Source organism: Mesoplodon bidens, assembly GCF_964165515.1.
Source record: "Mesoplodon bidens genome assembly, chromosome: 14".
NCBI classification, from domain to species: domain Eukaryota; kingdom Metazoa; phylum Chordata; class Mammalia; order Artiodactyla; family Ziphiidae; genus Mesoplodon; species Mesoplodon bidens.
In genome coordinates this window covers 36,411,878-36,433,417 of record NC_138170.1, presented here as the reverse complement: position 1 = coordinate 36,433,417, position 21,540 = coordinate 36,411,878, and the positions used below count along the sequence as shown (strand labels likewise).

General features: G+C 35.1%; 1 protein-coding gene across 6 annotated transcripts in view; it reads left to right on the top strand.

Moving 5' to 3' along the window:
• Positions 1–21,540, top strand: part of EHBP1 (EH domain binding protein 1) — a gene marked incomplete at its 3' end in the record, with an annotated part of 505,676 nt that overhangs the window by 408,571 nt on the left and 75,565 nt on the right. For 5 of the 6 annotated variants that reach the window (XM_081254153.1, XM_081254152.1, XM_081254157.1 and 2 more), the window contains 2 exons: positions 219–1,121; positions 7,794–7,937. The exons of the other annotated variant lie outside the window; for it this stretch is intronic. In XM_081254153.1, the coding sequence (XP_081110279.1) occupies positions 219–1,121; positions 7,794–7,937 (1,047 nt within the window). The remainder of the gene's footprint in view (positions 1–218; positions 1,122–7,793; positions 7,938–21,540) is intronic. 6 annotated transcript variants of the gene reach the window in all.

The window sequence follows — 21,540 nt, the reverse complement described above, 5'->3', positions numbered from 1 at the left end:
GCCATATAACAGTACCTCAGTCTCAAGTGTACAACATAATGATTTGATATTTGTATACGTTGTGAAATGCTCACCACAGTAAGTCTAGTTAACATCTGTTATTTTGCTGTTTTTGCTGTTTTTAAAATGTGATGATGTTTTAAGTTTCTTTAAAAAAATTAAAATTTATGGATTGTCTGAACTCTTCAATATATCTTCTGTTTTTCTTTCCTCTGAAGGCATATGATGGATTTGCCAGCATAGGAATTTCCCGGTTATTGGAACCTTCTGATATGGTTTTATTAGCAATTCCTGACAAACTGACTGTTATGACCTATCTCTATCAAATTAGGGCACATTTCAGTGGGCAAGAATTAAATGTTGTTCAAATAGAAGAAAACAGCAGTAAAAGCACATATAAAGTTGGAAACTATGAAACAGATACAAATAGTTCTGTTGATCAGGAAAAATTCTATGCAGAGCTTAGTGACCTGAAACGGGAGCCTCAACTGCAGCAGCCTACCAGCGGAGCAGTAGACTTCTTATCCCAGGACGACTCTGTATTTGTAAATGATAGTGGGGTTGGAGAGTCAGAAAGTGAACACCAGACTCCTGATGATCATCTCAGTCCAAGCACAGCCTCCCCTTACTGTCGCAGGACTAAAAGTGACACAGAACCCCAAAAGTCCCAGCAGAGCTCTGGAAGGACTTCAGGATCCGATGACCCTGGAATATGTTACAGTACAGATTCAAACCATGCACAAGTTTTGTTAGGCAAGAAGAGACTATTGAAAACTGAGACTTTAGAATTAAGTGACTTATACAATAGTGATAAGAAGAAGGATGTGTCTCCACCCTTTATTTGTGAGGAGACTGATGAGCAAAAGCTTCAGAATCTAGACATCAGTAGTAACTTGGAGCAAGAAAAATTAGAGAATTCCAGACCCTTAGAACGCAGATCAGATCCTGAATCACCTGTCAAAAAACCAAGTTTATCTCCCACTTCTAAACTTGGATATTCGTACAATAGAGATGCAGACCTTGCCAAGAAAAAACGTACTTCCCTGAGGCAGACAGAGTCTGATTCAGATGTTGATAGAACCACCTTAAATCATGCAAATCATTCTGCAAAAACAGTCCAGGTAAGTGAGTTAGAATGATGAATACATATATGTAGTAAATAGTTATTCTTTTTTGTTGTTTCTTTTTGTATTCATAGAATACTTTACAAATGATTAAAGGTGAAGTATAATTTCCCATTTTAGAAAAACCTGAAATATACCTGCTCTTCATTTAAAGTTTATAATATTTTAAGCCTATAAATAAATCCCAATTTCAAGATTGAAGAATAAAGAATGTCAACTTTTCAAATCAAAATGTTATTAACCTATAAAAATATTTTACAGAATAAGTCAAAGCTATTTCAGTATTCCATTTTGTAAGCATATCATTCTGGAAATGTATAACACCAAATTAAAATACTTCCCATTTACAGCATTTTCTTCAAATATTTTAGATGCATTTGCAATTGGTAATTTTGGTCCCATCATTATTTGTGGTTAAAAATCCCAGTAATGTTGAAATTTCTCCCCTGTGGGGAATATGGCATGGATTTAATTGAATCTATGGTGCCATCAGTGATAAGATATACCATTATTTTATGTACAACAAAGAAAGAAAAACACTGCCAATAAATTATGATACATGGTTTTCTTATCACATAGAATTTTTATTTTATACCTAGTGAAAGAGTTCTTTTAGACTTATTTAGGCATGGATTTTTTAATCATATAATGCTCTTATGTATACATAAAAAGGAATTTTTTAGCAAAATAAATTGGTTAAGGTATAATCAATTTAAAATTAGAGTTTAGACTCTAACTCTTACGAATCACTTTGTGATATAGAGTTGTCGGTGTTCCTGTTTTTCCACATAGTATTGTCCTCTGTGCCATCAAAAGCCTGATGTTACAACAGTGGTTCTCAAAGTATGATCTGGGGACCTCTCAGGCTCTCCAAGATTCTTTCCGAGAGTCCCCAAAGTTGAAACTATTTTCATAATAATACTAGAACTTTATTTACCTTTTGCACTTTCATTCTGTCAGTTTCGTTTCTTCTCAGTTTTGTTTGGGTTTTTTTGTTTTGTTTTGTTTTGTTTCGTTTTGTTTTTATGGTACGCGGGCCTCTCACTGTTGTGGCCTCTCCCATTGTGGAGCACAGGCTCCGGATGCGCAGGCTCAGCGGCCATGGCTCATGGGCCTAGCCGCTCCGTGGCATGTGGGATCTTCCCAGACCAGGGCACGAACCCGTGTCCCCTGCATCGGCAGGCAGACTCTCAACCACTGCGCCACCAGGGAAGCCCTCAGTTTTGTTTTTTAGTGTAGTTATTTTTATTAGAATATGTTAACATCTAATGGGTTTATTATAGCTATTTTAAAGGAATGAATAAGTAAATATTTTAAAAAAAATTTTCCATTTAATTTCCAAAATGACAAATATCTATAGATGTAGCCCACATAAGCTAAAGCTTTTGGGGATCCTCAGTTTTTAAGCATATAAAGGGATTCTGAGACCAGAAAGGTTGAGAACCTCTGAATTACAGCATTTCTTCACAGTTGTCTCTCAGATTTTCTTCTCAGTAATACTCACTGATAATGGCACTTTCTTTTAATTTAATTTTTTTTTAAATTATTTTTGGCTGTGTTGGGTTTTCATTGCTGCATGCAGGCTTTCTCTAGTTGCGGAGAGCGGGGGCTACTCTTCATTGTGGTGCGTGGGCTTCTCATTGCGGTGGTTTCTCGTTGCAGAGCACGGGCTCTAGGCATGTGGGCTTCAGTAGTTGTGGCACGTGGGCTCAGTAGTTGTGGCTCACAGGCTCAGTAGTTGTGGTGCATGGCTTAGTTGCCACGCGGCATGTGGGATCTTCCTGGACCAGGGCTTGAACCTGTGTCCCCTGCATTGACAGGCGGATTCTTACCCATTGCGCCACCAGGGGAGTCCCAATAGCACTTTCTTAACCTTTCTGGTAGGTCCTAACAAAAGACTTTCAGACAATAACCTGGAGTTCTGTTGCATTCTCAAATAGTACTCAAGGGGTTGTTAAATGAAACATCAAGGAATTATAGTCTTGCCACCAGAATTATCAAGCACATGCATATGTAGGTACTGATGACTATGTCTTAACTACCACCTATATGACAGAGATATAAAATGTCATCAATTTTGTTTTCAGAGGTATTAAAATGTGCATCTTAGAATCAAAGAAATATAATAGCTAACAAAGCAAGCCCCTGTTCTCCTAATCAGAAGTCTCAAATCAAATGTTCTAAGTACCTAAACTTTCAGAGTATCATAGTGTCCCTACAGAGTAGATAATCATTAAACATATAGTGAATGACATTTGCAGAATTTAGTGAGCCTAAATTTGAATATCAATACAGATTTTTCTCGTAAACCAGATTTTTAAGGTTAAAGTGTTTAGTTAAATCTGGAAATTGGTTAGTGTTTAAAAATTAAAAATGCTCTGAACTAGGACTCAGTAAACCTGGATTCTCATTTTGGCTCTCATCTGGGCTCCAGTAATTACCAGTGTGACATGTTAACTAGCCATTTAAATTCTTTAAATCTTATTTTCTAAGTATGTTAAATGAAATAATCTCTGAGAGCCCTTTAAGCTCTAAAACTGTCATGCTGTGATTCTGTTCAGGTGATTTAAGTACAGTAAATCCACAGGATGATAGAAGCAGCATCTGTTTACAACTCCATATATGTTTATTTGTTGGCAATTGGTTTACTGGTTAGAATTTTGCTTAGGGTAAATTTAAAAAAATTTTGGCAAAAGTGTTCATTTCCTGGTACCGAAAATTGTAGTATAGGTGTTAATACTTGGTAAGTTTTTTATCGCAGCTAAATTTTGGACAGTTAAAAATCTGTTTTTCTTTTGTATACTGTATTTTATTGATTCTAAGACATACATTTTTTACATTTTAACTTCTCTGAAATCAAGATGTTACTTATAATAATGTTAGAGTTTAACTGACAGTGTTCTTCGTTAGAAACTCATAAAATAATAGTGAGTCTAATAATTAATAGCATTTGATTAGAGGAAATTTGATAATTTAATGTGACTGTATAGACATAACAAGTCATAATCTTGCCCATTTGAGTGGCTGGTACATGTGATGACCATTATATGTCTTACACATATCTCAGACTTTACAACCCATGAGGTGAGTGGTTGGTGCCTATTATATATATATGGGAGAACCAAGATCTACAGAGTTGCCTTAAGGTCATATAATAAATGTTAAAAGTTTGAATTCAAAACCAACCTTGTCTGACTTCAAAGTCTGTGCCCCTGAACTTTATGCTCACAGTATCTCTTTGGTTTTGGCCATAACAGCACTAAAAATAATTATAGCCCAGATGTAAAATAATCAACAATTACATTAAGTCTCTTAACAATGTTTACCTCATTAGATTCTGCAGGAATTTTTCCTAAGGAGATAATCAGAACTGTATACAAGAATTTACATATAAAGATGCTCACAAAAGCATTATTTATGATAGTAAAAAATTATAAACAGCCTAAATATCCAATAATATAAGACAAGTTAAAGTATGATATGTTCAGGGCTTCCCTGGTGGCACAGTGGTTGAGAGTCTGCCTGCCGATGCAGGGGACACTGCTTCGTGCCCCGATCTGGGAGGATCCCACATGCCGCGGAGCAGCTGGGCCCGTGAGCCATGGCCGCTGAGCCTGTGCATCCGGAGCCTGTGCTCCGCAACAGGAGAGGCCACAACAGTGAGAGGCCCGTGTACCACAAAAAAAAAAAAAAAAAAAAAAAAAAAAGTATGATATGTTCATATTAATAGAATGCTAGGTAGACAGTTTAAAATCATGTTTTCAAAGAAATATTTAAGGATATGAGAAAACGCTCATAATATTTAGACTATTAAGTGGAAAAAAGCATGATTCCACAATGATTATCCCTGGGTGCTGGGATTGCTAATTTTTTAAAAAATATTTCTTTTTAAAAAATTGAGTTGTAATTCATGTATTGTATTATTTTCAGGTGTACAACATAATGATTCAATATTTGTATCTATTGCAAAATGTTCACCACAATAAGCCAAGTTAGTATCAGTTACCATACATAGTTGCAAAAGTTTTTATTTTCCTGGTGATAAGAACTTTGGAGATCTACTCTCTTAGCAACCTTCAAATATGCAATACAGTGTTATTAACTATATTTACCATGTTGTATGTTATATTCCCATGACATACTTATTTTGACCCCTTTACCCATTTAGCCCACCCCCAGCCTCCAGCAAACACCAATCTGTTCTCTGTATCTGTGAACTTGGCTTCAGGGATTTTTTTTGGTGGTGGGGGGTTGTTTTTTAGATTCCACATATAAATGAGATCATAGGGTATTTATCTTTCTCTGACTCATTTCTTTTAGCATAATGCCCTCAGGATCCATCTATGTTGTCACAAGTGGCAAGATTTAATCCTTTTTTGTAGGTAGATAATATTACATTACATGTGGCTATCCAGTTTGCCCAACACCATTTCCCCATTGTATATTTTTTTACTCCTTTGTTGTAAATTAATTGACCATATATGTATGGGTTTGTTTCTGGGCTCTCTGTTCTGTTCCATTGATCTTTGTGTCTGTTTTTATGCCAGTATCATACTGGCATATATATTATAGCTTTGTAATAGTGATATAGTTTGAAATCAAGGAGGGTGATGCTTTTATTTTTCTTCTTTTTACTTTTATATATTTTCTAAAATTTCTATGATGAATATGAATTTTAATCAGAAAAAAATTTTGTGTTTATGTGCTCTTAAGACCAAAGCAGTTTTTCACTGTCTGTGTAGCTGATTGGAATCCCTAAAGGACTGTATAATCACAGAATTTAGAGCTAGTGGGAACTTTAAGATGATCTACTCTAAGTATTTGAAAAGTTTACAGTGAGTGGGATTTTTTTTTAACATCTTTATTGGAGTATAATTGCTTTACAATGGTGTGTTAGTTTCTGCTTTATAACAAAGTGAATCAGCTATACATATACATATATCCCCAATCTCCTCCCTCTTGCATCTCCCTCCCACCCTCCCTACTCCACCCCTCTAGGTGGTCACAAAGCACCGAGCTGATCTCCCTGTGCTCTGCGGCTGCTTCCCAGTGAGTGGGATTTTAAAGATGATCTCCCTTCATTTAAAAGATGAGGAAATTGAGAGATTTTTAAAAATATATTAATAGTTAACATTTATCTGGTGCTCACTACATTACTCTCTTTCACTTAATCTTTACAATATCTTTATGAGAGTTGATCTATTTTTATCCCCATATTATAAATAAGGAAACTGAGGCTTAAAGAGATTGAGTAGCTTGCTCACAATTTATTCAAGTAATGGAACTGGATCTGTCTGACTTCAGAGTTCTTAAATATCATGTAATGGTTTTAAGTGACCTGTTCAATGTTGCATTGCTTATTATTAGTGGAAGAAGGATTAACAGTCTTGACTGCCAATTCAGCGTTCATTTAATTAATTTTGTCTCTTTTTTGAGAATACATTGATTTGTAACCAGTTCAAATGCAGTTATGAACTCTGTTCTATTATGTCCTATCAGTATGAGCTAAAAATCTTTCATTATCGCTTATACATTTCAATTGTATCTATTAAGTTAAGAATTTTTGTTTAATCCTCTTAAAACCTTGGGTGATGAAAATGTTCTGGAATTAGCTAGTGTTGATGGTTCACAAACTTGTGAATATACTAAAAATAAATCACTGAATTGTACACTTCAAGAAAAATCTTTGCTTAAAATTACAGAAAAAAGTTTAAAATTTGCTGTATCAAAATATAAAGATCACAAAGAGACCCAAAAATTATGTACTAAATTTTTTAAGTTTCACATTATTACCAAATAAAGTAATAGGTTGCTGTTTATTACCTCTTCCTTGACCATGAATGATAATTATGACTGAACCAAAACTATGCAAAGAAAAGGAATTTAAAGAAATTAAGTATTAAAGTCATAGTCATAGCCATCTAAAGTCAGAAGTTGGCTACTTTAATAGAGAAAAGCAATTAGAACTATACACACTATGAATATTTGTGCTTTGAATTAATGCCACCATTTAAGAGCTGATTTCCATTGATGTTCTACCTGTTTTTCTCCAAAAATATATTGTAAGATTACAAATTAATCCAAGAAAATACTGTTCTAATTCTGATGTTTAATTGTTGTAAGGAAAGTGAGCCATAGAGAAAAACAGTATTATTTTTCTTTAAATAAAATATGATAGCTTTGAATTTTCTATAAACGTTAAATTGTCAAGAATTTAAGGAGTTGTTGCCACAGATAATTAAAATCTTTCAAAATGCAAATTTGGAGGACACCTTGTTATCAATTCTATACAACTATAAAAATAAAACTGCGAACTTGAAAAAATGTCTTTGCCAGATTATACTGTGATTAGCAAATTTGAAGAATGTATATAATATGTGTATGGACGTTATACCTTATGAGACTATGTTCTAATGAAAATGTAATTAAATTTAACCCAGTTTTAGCCAGTAAAGGTATAGTTCCTTTTAGTCAAGATATATGTATTCATTCCACAGTTTCTAGTCAACATTAATATTTTCTATCGGTAATCTCATAAAACTACAATCTTACTCCTGACCACTATTATTTTGACGAATTGTATAACTATTGATTAGTTTACAAAAATGGATTACATGGGGTTTTTTGTTTGTTTGTTTTGGCTTCTAATTCTGTATCTTTGTTTTTAAGCATCGAATGTTATCCAGACAAGAAGAACTCAAAGAAAGAGCAAGAGTTCTGCTTGAGCAAGCAAGAAGAGATGCAGCTTTAAAGGCAGGGAATAAGCAGAATACCAGCGCAGCCACACCACTCTGCAACAGGCAGCTAAGTGATGTGAGGAACATTGGTTAAAAAAACATACATTGTTCATTGTAATCCTGGGGGTGTAAATAAGAGTAACTTATTTATATTTTTGCTAAATTATTTTTCCACAGACTGTGTATACTGTGGGTAGGTACTTGGTACTTTGGTTGAACTGATAAATCCATACTTGGAGGAACAGGTTTTAATTATTCTTACACAGCAGTATTAGCTGTTAGAAAAAGTAAGATCCTGGAATAAAATTTCCACATATACATGAATAATCTGTTTTTTTGTTAATTTACACTTTGTAATTTAGTTGTACTTTGTTTAGGATTGTATTTTGTCAATGGAAGTTAATTTTGTTGGAAACATTAGAATATAATAATGATGCCTACAATTTATTGAAGTATTGGGTTGGCCAAAAAGTTCATTCGGGTTTTTCCATAAGATGTTATGAAAAACCCAAATGAACTTTTTGGCCAGCGCAATACTTAGCATATATTCCAGGCACTATAATGGATGTTTTACATAATTTTTATTTTACCTAACCTCATGAAGTAGATATACAAACTCCTTTTTAGATAAGAAAACTGAGGCTGATAGGTAAGATAATATGTACAAGGTTGTAGTCGATAAATGATGAATTCAGGATTTGAACCCAAGTCTTAACCAGACTCCAGAGTCAATCCTCTTTCCTATCATATACTGCCATCCCTATGTTAAGCCATATTTTTATACATATTTTTGTATAGTGCCTCACAGATAATAATGAACATATAGTAATAGAAGCCTTTAAATTTAGGGGGACATGAACCTCTTCATGAATCTGAAAATTATGACAACCCTGCCCTACCCTCAATTTTACATATACATAAAACTGCATGTTCTTTTTTTTTTTTAATTAAGATTTTATTTTTTTAGAGCAGTCTTAAGTTCACAGGAGAGTTGAGGGGAAGGTACAGAGATTTCTCATATACCCTCTCAACCCACACATGCATAGCCTCCGTCCTTAATAACATGCCCTGCCAGGGTGGTACATTTGTTAAAACTGTGCACCTACATTGACACATCATTATTACCCAAAGTTTGTAGTTTACATTATGGTTCACTCTTGGTGTACATTCTATGAGTTTAGACAAATGTATAATGACATGTATCCATCTTTATAATATCATACAGAGTATTTTCACTGCCCTAGGAATTCTTTATGTTTCACCCATTCATCTCTCCCTTCATCCCCAACCTCTGGGAACCTGATAATTTTATTGTCTTCATAATTTTGCCTTTTCCAGAATGTCAAATATTTGGAACCATAGTATGTTGCCTTTTCTGATATGGCTTCTTTTCACTTAGTAATATGCATTTAAGGTTCCTCCATGTCTTTTCATGATTTTATAGCTCATTTCTTTTTAATGCTGAATAATATTCCATTGTCTGGAGGTACCACAGTTTATCCATTCACCTACTGAAATGCATCTTGGTTGCTTCCAAGTTTTGGCAGTCATGAATAAAGCTGCTATAGTCATCTACATGAAAGTTTTTATGTGGACTTAAGTTTTCAGCTCCTTTGGGTAAATACCAAGGACGTTTGCTGGACCTTATGGTAAGAGTATGTTTACTTTTGTAAGAAATCACCAAACTGTCTTCCAAAGTAGCTGTACCATTTTTCATTCCCACCAGCAATGAATGAGAATTCTTGTGTTTTACATTCTCGCCAGCATTGGGTGTTGTCAGTGTTCTGGGTTTTAGCCGTTCTAATAGGTGTGTAGTGGTGTCTCATGTTTTAATTTGCATTTTGCTGATAATATATGATGTGGAGCATCTTTTTATATACTTATATGCCATCTGTATATCTTCTTTGGAGAGGTGTCTCTTAAGCTCATTGGCCCACTTTTTAATCGGGTTGTTTTCTTACTGTTGAGTTTAAAGAGTTCTTTGTTTCTTTTGGATACCAGTCTTTTATCAGATGTATCTTTGCAAATACCTTGTCCCTGACTGTGGCTTGTCTTCTTATTCTCTCTACATTGTCTTTCACAGAGCAGAAGGTTTTTTTTTTTTTTGCAGTTTTTTTAAGTTAATTTATTTATTTTTAAAAATTTTTGGCTGCATTGGGTCTTCGTTGCCGTGCGCAGGCTTTCTCTAGTTGCGGCGAGCAGAGGCTACTCTTTGTCGCGGTGCGTGGACTTCTCATTGCGGTGGCTTCTCTAGTTGTGGAGCACGGGCTTTAGGTGCGTGGGCTCAGTAGTTGTGACTCGTGGGCTCTAGAATGCAGGCTCAGTTGTTGTGGTGCACGGGCTTAGTTGCCCCGCGGCATGTGGGATCTTCCCGGACCAGGGCTCAAACCCGTGTCCCCTGCATTGGCAGGCAGATTCTTAACCATTACGCCACCAGGGAAGCACAGAGCAGAAGTTTTAAATTTTAATGAAATCCAGTTTAACCATTAGTTCTTTCATGGGTCATGCCTTTGGCGTTACATCTAAAAAGGCATCACCATACTCAAGGTCATTTAGGTTTTCTCCTATGTTATCTTATAGGAGTTTTACAGTATTGTGTTTTACATTTAGGTCTGTGATCCATTTTGAGTTAAATTTTGTGAAAGGTGTAAGGTTTGTGTCTAGATTTATTTTTTTGCATGTGCATGTCCAGTTGTTCCAGCACCATTTGTTGAAAAGATGATCTTTGCTCCATTGTGTTGCTTTTGTCCTATGTCACAGACATTCATTTTGGGGGTGCAAATGTAAGTAGGATTATGTTTTTAATTTCAAATTTCACTTGTTCATTTCTGGTATATAGGAAAGCAATTGACTTTTGCATATTAACCTTGTATCTTACAACCTTGCTATAATTGCTTATTAGTTCCAGGAGAGGTTTGGCTTCTTTTATTTTCCTTCAATTCTTTCAGATTTCCTACATAAGATAATCATGTAATCTATGAACAAAGGCAGTTTTATTTCTTCCTTCCCATGCATACTTTTTTTAATGCCTTTCAGAGAATAACCTCTGAACTTGACCACTGTTTTTCAGACTTTGTCTTTTTTTTTCTTTCTTTATTATTATTTTGTTTTTCTTTAAGTGAAGTATAGTTGATTTACAATATTATATTAATTTCAGGTGTACAACGTAGTAATTCAATATTTTATAGACTATGCTCCATTTAAAATTATTGTGAAATATTGACTATATTTCCTGTGCTGTACAATATACGGACTTCAAGTCTTTACACAGTAATGTGATATAAAATCAGTGTAGTGGGCCACAATAATTTTATTTTCAATGAAAAGGAATAGAATATTTAAATGAAATAGAAAATATCAGAATTTATCACACATCATAGTACTTTTGTGTGAGACTTGTTTTAGTTACGTGGGTATGTGTGCTTACTGGATCTTGATATAAGATGTATTTTTAATTGTGGGTCATGATAAAAATCTTTGAGAAATGCTCATCTAGATGGCCATTCTTTCTGAGGAAGAAATTTTGTGGTCTTTATACCAACTCTTTCAGTGCCTAACCATCTATTATATCATCAATTTGTTGGTTCAGTCAGATATTTATTGAGTGTCAGAAATTAGTATTTTTGTAGAGATAGAAAAGGGTAAGCTTCGGGGACTTCCCTAGTGGTCCAGTGGTTAAGACTCCATGCTTCCACTGCAGGGGGTGCAGGTTCGAACGCTGGTGAGGGAACTAAGATCCCCCCCACAAAAAAAAGAAAAGACAAAGCCTCTTCTCTCATGGAATTTACATTTTGGTGGGAAGAGACTGGTAATAATGAATAAATAAGTTAACTACAGAGTGTGAAAACTACATGATATAGTAGAGGATAATTTGAGTAGGTAGGAGTGACTTGAGGAGGGGACATTTGAACTAAGACTTAATGGGAGAGAAGGATCCAGTTAAGTAAATAGCCACAGAAAGAATATTCTCTTTAAAAAGAAAGTTATTTTGTTGATATTATATTTTATTTGTGATAAACTTTGTTTCATAGTTCTTTCAAGCTCTAAAAATTATGGAAAATTTATAGCTCTATATTTTTCAAGTGTGTTGATTTTAAATTTAGAACACCTGAGATTTAAATGATCTGTCTGCCAAGTAGATCTTAAAAAGCCATTATTTTACCTATGTGTAAATTTTACATATATTAATGATTGTCATCTAATGTTTATGAGCACTTACCATGTATCAAGCAGGATTCAAAGTGCTTTCTTGTGGATTTTCTTGTTTAATCTCCACAACAATTATATGAGTTAAGTATAATCTCTGTTTTATAGTTGAGAAAACTGACATACAAATTAATGAGTTGCCCATGGTCACACAGCCTATAAGTAACAGAGCCAAGAATTGAACCTAGACAATTTGACTTCAGAGAGTATGTTTTTAAAGCATTGTGTTTTATTTCCTTCTTGTTTATTTTTCTGAAATCCTTGTGAAGTAGGAATAGATATTATTGATGTATCCATTGTAGAGGTTAAGAAAACGAGTTAGGAAAGGGTGTTTAAATTTACCTAGGGTTGCAAACAGTGGCAAACTAGGCTTAGAATTCGAGTATCCTGACTTTTAAAGCTGTTTGTTTTTTCATTCAATTTATTCATTTATTACTTTAAACTTTCAACAAATGTTTTATTGGTCATCTCTTCTTTTTAAGGCACCAGTAATTTTGCTTGCACTTCTAATTTCCCAAATAAAACTTAAACTTTTAGCTAAATTACATTAGTGTGAATTCAGTATCATAAATTAACTACTAAAACATCGCATATTCTGTGTGACATCTTACTGTATCTGTAAAATATATAACTTGGATTTTAAGAAGCATGATGTTAGTGATGTTTCATCGAGTTGGATAATACTGCTGGTAGCATGTTACTTGCCACATCTTTCTGGAAAGCAAGTAAACTTCATTAAGAAATGCTCATTCCATTTTATCCAGTAATTCCACTAACAAAGATCAATATGCAGGTTTTTATCACATAGTTATTTATAATAGCAAAAGTTACGGAATGGCAATCACTCAAACTAGGGGAATGATCAAATAAATTACAACAAATATATATACTTGTTATGTAGCTATAAAATTATTCAATAATGTTTTGAAAGAATATTGAAAGGACATAGGGAAATGTTCACAGTGTCATTTTGTACAAAAAGAAAGATATAAAATAGCATATGGCATATGAACTCCATTTTGAAAGACTGTGTTTTTATATATGGATTGAAAAGTTCAGGAAGGAAAATAATCAAAATATTAATAATATTTATCTCGGGCTTCCCTGATGGCGCAGTGGTTGAGAGTCCGCCTGCCAATGCAGGGGACACCGGTTCGTGCCCAGGTCCGGGAAGATCCCACATGCCGCAGAGCGGCTGGGCCCGTGAGCCATGGCCACTGAGCCTGCGCGTCCGGAGCCTGTGCTCCGCAATGGGAGAGGCCACAACAGTGAGAGGCCCACGTACTGCAAAAAAGTATATATATATATATATTTATCCCTAAGGGTAGTATAACAAATGGCTTACAGAGTTTTTTCCCTTTATTCTCTCTTTTAAAAATATGTCATGTTTAGGTAAATATTTTAAACTAGGGAAATTTTTGGTATCCAAAAAGGATGTTTTTAATGGATTGTTTTCTTAGCATACCCAAACGTATTTGACTATAAAGCTGTTTCATTTAAACTAATGTTGTGTTTCAGTATCTCTAAGGGTGTGTGTGTGTGTGTGTGTGTGGTGTGTGTGTTTTAAGAAGAGATGTAGAAAGAACTGTTCACTTTTACAGTTGATGATATTTGTTTGTGCTTAGGTGTGAAATAAATGGCGAATGCAGTACTATCAATTCTGTTCACATTGAGAAGACATTTGCTTACTTTATTGCTTTTGTTTCCCACTTACCCAAAGTTGTACCCTACAGCTTATGAAACTATGCTTCAAACAGTCCCAAAGATATTTTCCCTACCTTTCCTCTTTCAAGTTATCCTTTGCTACATTATAAAACACTGAAAACCTATTGGCATAAAATAACCATTTTATTATGCTTACAGATTCTATAAATTAGGCCTTAGGATAGGACACTGGGGGAATGTTTTATTTCTGTTGCATGTTTTCAGGGGCTGGTTTTCTTCTAGGAACTATGCTGTCAGTTGGAACACCTACATGTGGCCTCTCCATATGGTTTCTCTACTTGGGCTAGTTTGGGCTTCCTCACAGCATGGTGGCTGGGTCTAACAGCAAGTGTCCCAAGAGAGTAAAGTGAGCTCTCCTATGCATTTTTATGATCTAGCTTTAAAAGTCACTTTTGCCATACTGTTGACCTGAGGAGACACAAAGCTACACCCAGGTTTAAGTAGCAGAGACATAGACCCCACCACATTGTAAGAAGAACGTGTGGCATGGAAGATATTCTTGTAGCCTCTTCTCAGTTATAGTTTAAGCTCACTTTAAAAACTCTTTGGCGCATTCTACTGTTGCTCATTTTTCAGATAAGTCAAGCCGTATATAGATGTGTTGGGAAGAGCATCAGTTCCATGACCTAAATAGTACATCCTGGGACTGTTGCTCTAGTTTTGACATTTGTTACTCTGTGGGCCTTATAGCTAATATTGAAATGATTTAAGAAAGAAAATGTAAAATATCAGGTAACTCCCGTTTCACAAAAGAAGTTAGACCTTGCCATTGCTTTTTAGATTTTCAGTTTAGTATGCAACTTTATAATCAGGTTGATATCTTTTCCAATGATATGGTAGTTTTCTTAATTTGATCATTTTCTTTATCATTTCTGGTAGCTCTTGTACATACAGGTTTGAGTTATTTAATAGTACTGTCCATATTTTGGAAAAGTAGTATGGCCAACTTGGCTGACAAAATTAAAAGGGAAAATACCAAATTTCATCTCTGGAGCAACTGAATATGAGTTAAGTGATACTAAAAGTAGAAATTATTTAATCTCTCTAAATCTGTTTTTCCATTTTTGATATGGAGGCAAAGAAAATTTTTTTCTCCTGTGTGACATTCAAATTAATTGGTGTCCATGGTGGAGTGGGTATGGGAACCATGACTAATGCCATCCCCACTTCAGTGTCAGCATCCCTTTCACTCTGGAGAGATCAAAAGACTTCTGGTAAATAAAAAGCAGGTTTAACTAAGAAAAAAAAAATCTGGCGTCTAATTTAGTGAACTGCTGTTACTATTTTCACTTCCTTATGCTCTTTAATTTGAGCCTTAATTTACCATGCCCTTATTTTTAAATTCATTGTAAATTATCTTGCCTTTATAATGTATGCTTTGGTACTAAGAGTCTAGTTGCTGGCAGGGAGAGATATATATATACCCGCAGGTACCCACGGCTTTTTGTGTTCTTAGTTTAACTGAGAGTTCCCAAGAGTGAGGGGGAAAAAAAAAAAAAAAGTTGGTACCCAGGAGTGACCCCAAGTCTTGAATAAATGAGTCACTGACCCTAAATCTTCAAGAGTTTACCGAAGAGCTTAGTTACTTACTCTTAGGAGACTGCTGATATAGGACTTCTTCAACAATTTCTATCTCTTATCCTTCTAAACTTCGTTTCTATACAGCTAATCTAGGACTTTCTGATGAATGCCAGGAAGAATGAGTAGAGCTATTTTAATAATTGATGTTAGAGTTCTTAAATAGAAGTATAATTGCATGGGACAATGTCCGTGTACTCTGTACATGTTAACCCCTTTTGAGGTATCTAGTTTGTATCTAGTTCTGGGCTGAGAGAGAGAACTTACAGAGGATTCAGAGAAGTGTTAAAGGATTGAAAGCAAAGGTCTACTTTTAAGGAAAGACAGGCTTATGAAATACAAAGAGAGAACTGGGGAATAGTTTAAGTAGTAATTTGAGTATATGAAGGCTCATATTCTTTCTGGTAACTCCCACTTACCCAAGAGTATAAGTTCCAAACTATTCAAAATGGCCTCATATAAAGTTCTTACAAATCCTGTCCCTTCCCTTTCTAGCCTCATTTCTCACCTCTCTCCCATTTTTCCCTCTACAGTCTAACTCAACTAAGTTGCTTAGAATGTGGCATACTCTTTCATTCCTGTATCAAGCATTTGCTGTTCTCCCTGAAATGCCTGTCTTCCCTTGTTAGGAAAATAACTTCTTCTGTGAGTACCTCTGTCATGGCTCCTAGCAGCCAAGTTAATTCTCCTTCCTGTATCTTTTTCTTTGTCTAATATATTGTACATATTGCTACTGCCACATTTATCCCATATAATTATCTAATTATACATCTCTGTCTCCCTCAACTGTGAGCTATTCAAAGTACAAGAACCTTGTATCTCCAGCCCCAAGTATTAATATTAAGTAAATGTTTGTTCAATGAATAAGTGAAGGGAGGGAATAGTGACAGTCTATTTTTCATATCTTCTGAGTGTCAACTAAGAAAAACATGAGGGGCTTCCCTGGTGGCGCAGTGGTTGAGAGTCCGCCTGCCAATGCAGGGGACACGGGTTTGTGCCCCGGTCCAGGAAGATCCCACATGCCGCGGAGCAGCTGGGCCTATGAGCCATGGCCGCTGAGCCTGCACGTCTGGAGCCTGTGTTCCGCAACAGGAGAGGCCACAACAGTGAGAGGCCCGCATACCGCAAAAAAAAAAAAAGAAAGAAAGAAAGAAAAACATGAGCTTAAATATGAAAAATTGGGGTTGCTATAAGGAGTTGCTTGGTAAACAGGGAAAAAAACTGACTCTCTGAAGGTCTTTAGAGCAGAACTGATTATCATTGGTCAGAGAAAGTTAAAGGGTTCCCCTTTCTCAGATCAGTTACAGAGATGACATTTGCCTCTTGGGGACTCGAGGTTCCCTGTATCATCCTTTTCTTCCTATTCTTGAATCCTACATTTTGATACCTTCCTTTGTTATGGTGTGTACACACCAAATTCTTACACATACCTACTCTTCCCATACTCTGGGACCTCTCATTAGAGTTCAGCTCCCAGCTCTGCCTTGAATCACATCACTCTAAGCAAACATTCCCTCATATAAATTAGTATAGCTTTAGGCTGGAAGGCTAGGAAACAATTTCTGAGACACTGAAGACAACTCTTGGTAATATTATCTTGTGGATCCTCATGTACAGACTCTACTTAAGTTATCTTTGGGAAATATTTGAGCTGTAATTTCTCTTAAAAGGGAACTTACAAACACAGATACTGTAAACCTTATAATTTTTCTTAATTTTTGTCAAGACTACCATTGCATGTTTTAATGAGAACTTGCTGCAAGTACATAATGAATTTAGATCTTTTTTAGGGTAAGTAGTTTACATTATTCATTTGTATCTCTGTGCCTTTAAACATTTGTTTAACCTGTTTCAGGTGTTTTCTGAAATTAGTTTTCTATAGGAGACAGATTTCATTGCTCTGAGCTCTGTGATTTCTATTTCTTTGCTTTCTATTCCTTTTGAGATTTTCATGTTACATTTTACTAATATAAATTTTAGGTGTGATATTTGTTTTGTTCATTATTTTCCACATATACTTAAAATAATTTTTTTCAAAGTACAACTCAGGGGTTTGACAGGTTCAACAGTCTAGCCATTATATAGCCAAAGGAGCTTCCTTGACTGTATAATATATTTAAACTTAAACTCTGAGAAAAAATGTAATAACTTTTTTCAAGAAAATATTTCCTTTTTTATTATTTTTCTTTATTACTCAATTCTCACACTTTTTCCCCAAGAAATGCATAAATAGAATTTAAGAAGCTAGTCTATTTCAGACTCTTCTGCTTATTACTTTACATTAGAATATAGTTGCTTTTTTAAAAAAAATACATTTAATAAATCCACCATGACATTTAGTTATACTCATGTAATTATAATAGATAGCTGAAAGACATGTTTGCATTTGATATACTAAAGTTTAGGATCAGTACACTCTAAGAATAAGGGGTGACAATCCTGCTACCCACACTCCTTGGAATTGCTATTGGGATATGAAGCACTTTGAACCTTTCAGAAGAAGGATGCTATATAGGTTTAATTATACCTTTTTGTTTTTAAGAAAGAATGAAATCTATTTTATAAATAGAAAGTCTAAAAAGAAAATTGGGAATGATTCTTCAATCTAGTTAATCACTTTACGGTGAATTTATAAATATGTTTTTCAATCATAAATTATGTAACATAAGAATATGGTTTGCACACGGTTGTTAGATACCTGGAATTTTTTTTTTTCGGTACGCGGGCCTCCCACCGCTGCGGCCCCCCCGCCCCCCCTGTCGCGGAGCACAGGCTCCAGACCCGCAGGCCCAGCAGCCATGGCTCACGGGCCCAGCCGCTTCTGCGGCATGTGGGATCCTCCCGGACCAGGACACGAACCCGCGTCCCCCGCATCGGCAGGCGGACTCCCAACCACTGCGCCACCAGGGAAGCCCCTGGAATATTTTTTAAAAGAAAAATCAGCCAAAAAATCACAACATTATTATAATCCAGACTTGAAGTTTTTTGTCTGATATTTAATCTGCAAACATAGTGAGTGACCCATTACAGTTAATTGGCATAGGAGTCCACCCTCACTTAGCAGGATCAAACTGCAAGTTAGCAGCAAGTCCTGAAAGGTTTGTAATATCTATCTTTAAAGGTTTGCAGTAATATTTGAATCCTCTAAAGAAAACTGTGTATATGGGAAAGGAATTTCAGTTTGGTCAGTCCTTAGTTAACTACAAAGATCAGTAATCAAAAAAAGATACAGTGACTTTTTTTTTTTTTACTGGTCATTAGCAGTGAATCCAAAGGGCTTATTTGGTAAAAATGCAAGCCACTCTTTTTCGAATTAAACCTTTAACAGGTATTTTGTTGATATGAAGGGGTGGGACATCAACCTTGTACTTTTGATGTTAATTGGAGAATATTGATTTAAATGGGACTAGTCTGTTGTGCTGATAATTGTAGCAGATTTAGATAAGATCACTAGATCTTTTCCAGATAATCAAAGAAGCAGTTACCATCCAATTGGCAAAAAACACTAAATATCATCGTAGCATCTATCTCTGAAAGAAACTTTTCCCATAGTTTTCATATATATATGTGTCCCAAGTATGTCTCATCGTAAAAATGTATGTAAGATTATGCTTATATGGTTATGAATATCGGCTGTGTTACATTTAAATGGCTAGCCTCTAGGAATCAAGCTTTAAAATTAAGGTCAAGCTAAAATTTTTATTTTTCCTGATTACATATATTATTAGCTCTATTACTAGGAAGAAGTAGGTAACTTTGCATTTGTAATTTTAAAAGAACATCAGTTACTATGAAAAGAAATCTAAAACCTCTAATAACATAGAGAGTAAGAATTTGTCTTATTTACAGATTTTTATTCTCTGTGTGAACTGGAATGTCTACACCCAGGGCACAAAGATGAAAATATATTCCTTATTTCTTACGCCAACACAATTGATAGAAGATTTAATGTACATAATCCGCTTCAGACCAGTAAGACACTTTAAATATATAGCTAATCTTTTTTATAGTTGCATTTTATAGGAGAAGAATGCCAATGTACTTCTGTATTCGACATAAATGCCTCTGTACATATCAGTGGTTTTTATTCATTATGATTTAAATAATAGTTTATCTATTATGTCTAAATTTAAGTTGATTTGAAGCCTACTATCCTAACAGTGGCTACTAGACTTCTTAGAAAACATATTGTTAGCTTGCTCACATATCTTCAAAGTCACACAAAACACTAGCATTGTTGGGGGAAAAAACTCAAGCATCTTTCTATTATGTGGCCACAAACCCCTAGTTTCAAAAGTCTTATTTATTTGAGATTGCCATGAATACATGAATCTAGGGCTAGGTATTTTAGCATCAGGAACACTCCTTTTATGTGACTATTAATGGCCATAGACATTTTCCATATGTCTGTTCAGTGCAGTGTTGAACATCCCAGGATGATATCACCATTACTAAGAGCTGTATTTTGTATTGCCTATTCTGTTATTGCTCAGTATGCACAAGGGTAGAGTTTAAATCTTTATTCATTTCATTTTTTAATGTTTCTTTTGTTCTCTTTATCATGTTCTGGCTTTCCCAAGGATATATGCTTTGAACGAAAAGTCACATGTGCATTACTAATTGTGTGCTATTGTATTTACGGTTCCTAGTGGTGGCACTGTGAAGCTCCTAATTCCTTTGCTTCACTTGATGTAAAATAATCTGAGTGTCTTTGATAGCAGTGAAACAGTATTAATTGTTTTGTACATTTCTTGGTCACTCTTCTTAGGTGGTCTTCATAATCTATTAGAACTTTCAGCCAGATTTTTGTAATGTCATGCCTCCAGCAGTGATTAAATTGGTAATTAATGAACAGTCTTTGGCAATGTAAACCACATCCCGTTAATTTTCCCTTTTGAGTTTTTAGAAGTTGTCTTCTGTGTCAGAAATCATTGCGCCACCTTGCTATGGCCCCTTGGCATGAAACCACAACGACTTGATTTTTGCAGCCATTAGTAGATCAGAGCAGTAATTTCACAGTATTTTGGTCAAGGTAATTATAATACCAAGAACTGAGTAGATTTGAAAATTCACGAAAGAAGTCCAGAAATACCAGGTGAGCTTCCTTGTGTTCACTGGAACGTTATGATTAGTTTAATTGGTCTTTGTTTGATTTTAGCCGCAGAAACTATTTGTGTCACAGCAGTGCAGTGACTTTATACTTGAGTGTTTCTGACCTTCTTTGACAGGGGTGGGTGCAAAAATGAACCCTTTGAAATAGTTCCCTTCCCCAAAGGGGGTTAAACTGCATTTAAAAAATTAACTATAGAGAAGAAAACTCTAATTTCTTAATATCTTACTTTATTTTATGAAATGCTTAGCAAGTGTATTTTCTCTGTTTAAAATGTTTGCAGCTATTTTGATTTAAAATTTTTTTAACCATTACCCTTTCCTGCCTCTGAGATTGTTGACATACTGCTTCGATATTATAAAAGAACATTGCAATGCCTTAATGAGAGTGAAATTGAAATGCTGCTTTCCTTTTCATCACAAAGTAGATAAAAGTATTCCCATACTTGACTGATTGCTTATATGTGTATTAACCCTCAGTGATACATTGTGCACATTAGAATTTAAAGAGTCACTTGCCTGTTGGCTTCTGAAAGGATTGTCCTGGTCACCTTTTCTGGAAGCCCTTAATGAAACCAAATAGTTTGCTTGGAGTTTGGACCTAACCATCGGGGTGTTTCATGCAGTCTTGTCAGTTGATGTTCATGAATTGACTTGAACAAAGATCAAAGTGTTCCCACAAATGAAGAATCTGTGAGACAGCTCCTTCAATTGCACCACAAGAGCTAATCAAGCCATCAGTTCTTTATGCACTCTACGTGTCTTTAGAATTTAATACCAAATGATTTGTCAGTACAAATTGATATTCTGATTTTATGCTTTTCTCATTCCTAGCTTTCTTCCGCTGCACCCCATCTCCTAACTGGGGGAAAAATACAGTTTCTTTTGCCACTGGGTTTTGATAAGAACCTTAGATTATAATTTTAAATTGAGTAGTAAAGCTTATGAAAATAAATAAGCCAAGAACAAGTTACCGTTTTAAAGTCAATTCTATTCGTAGACCTCAGTACTAAATATACAGCCCAGCTTTTAGGATGAACAGAGGATTATCATAGAGTCTG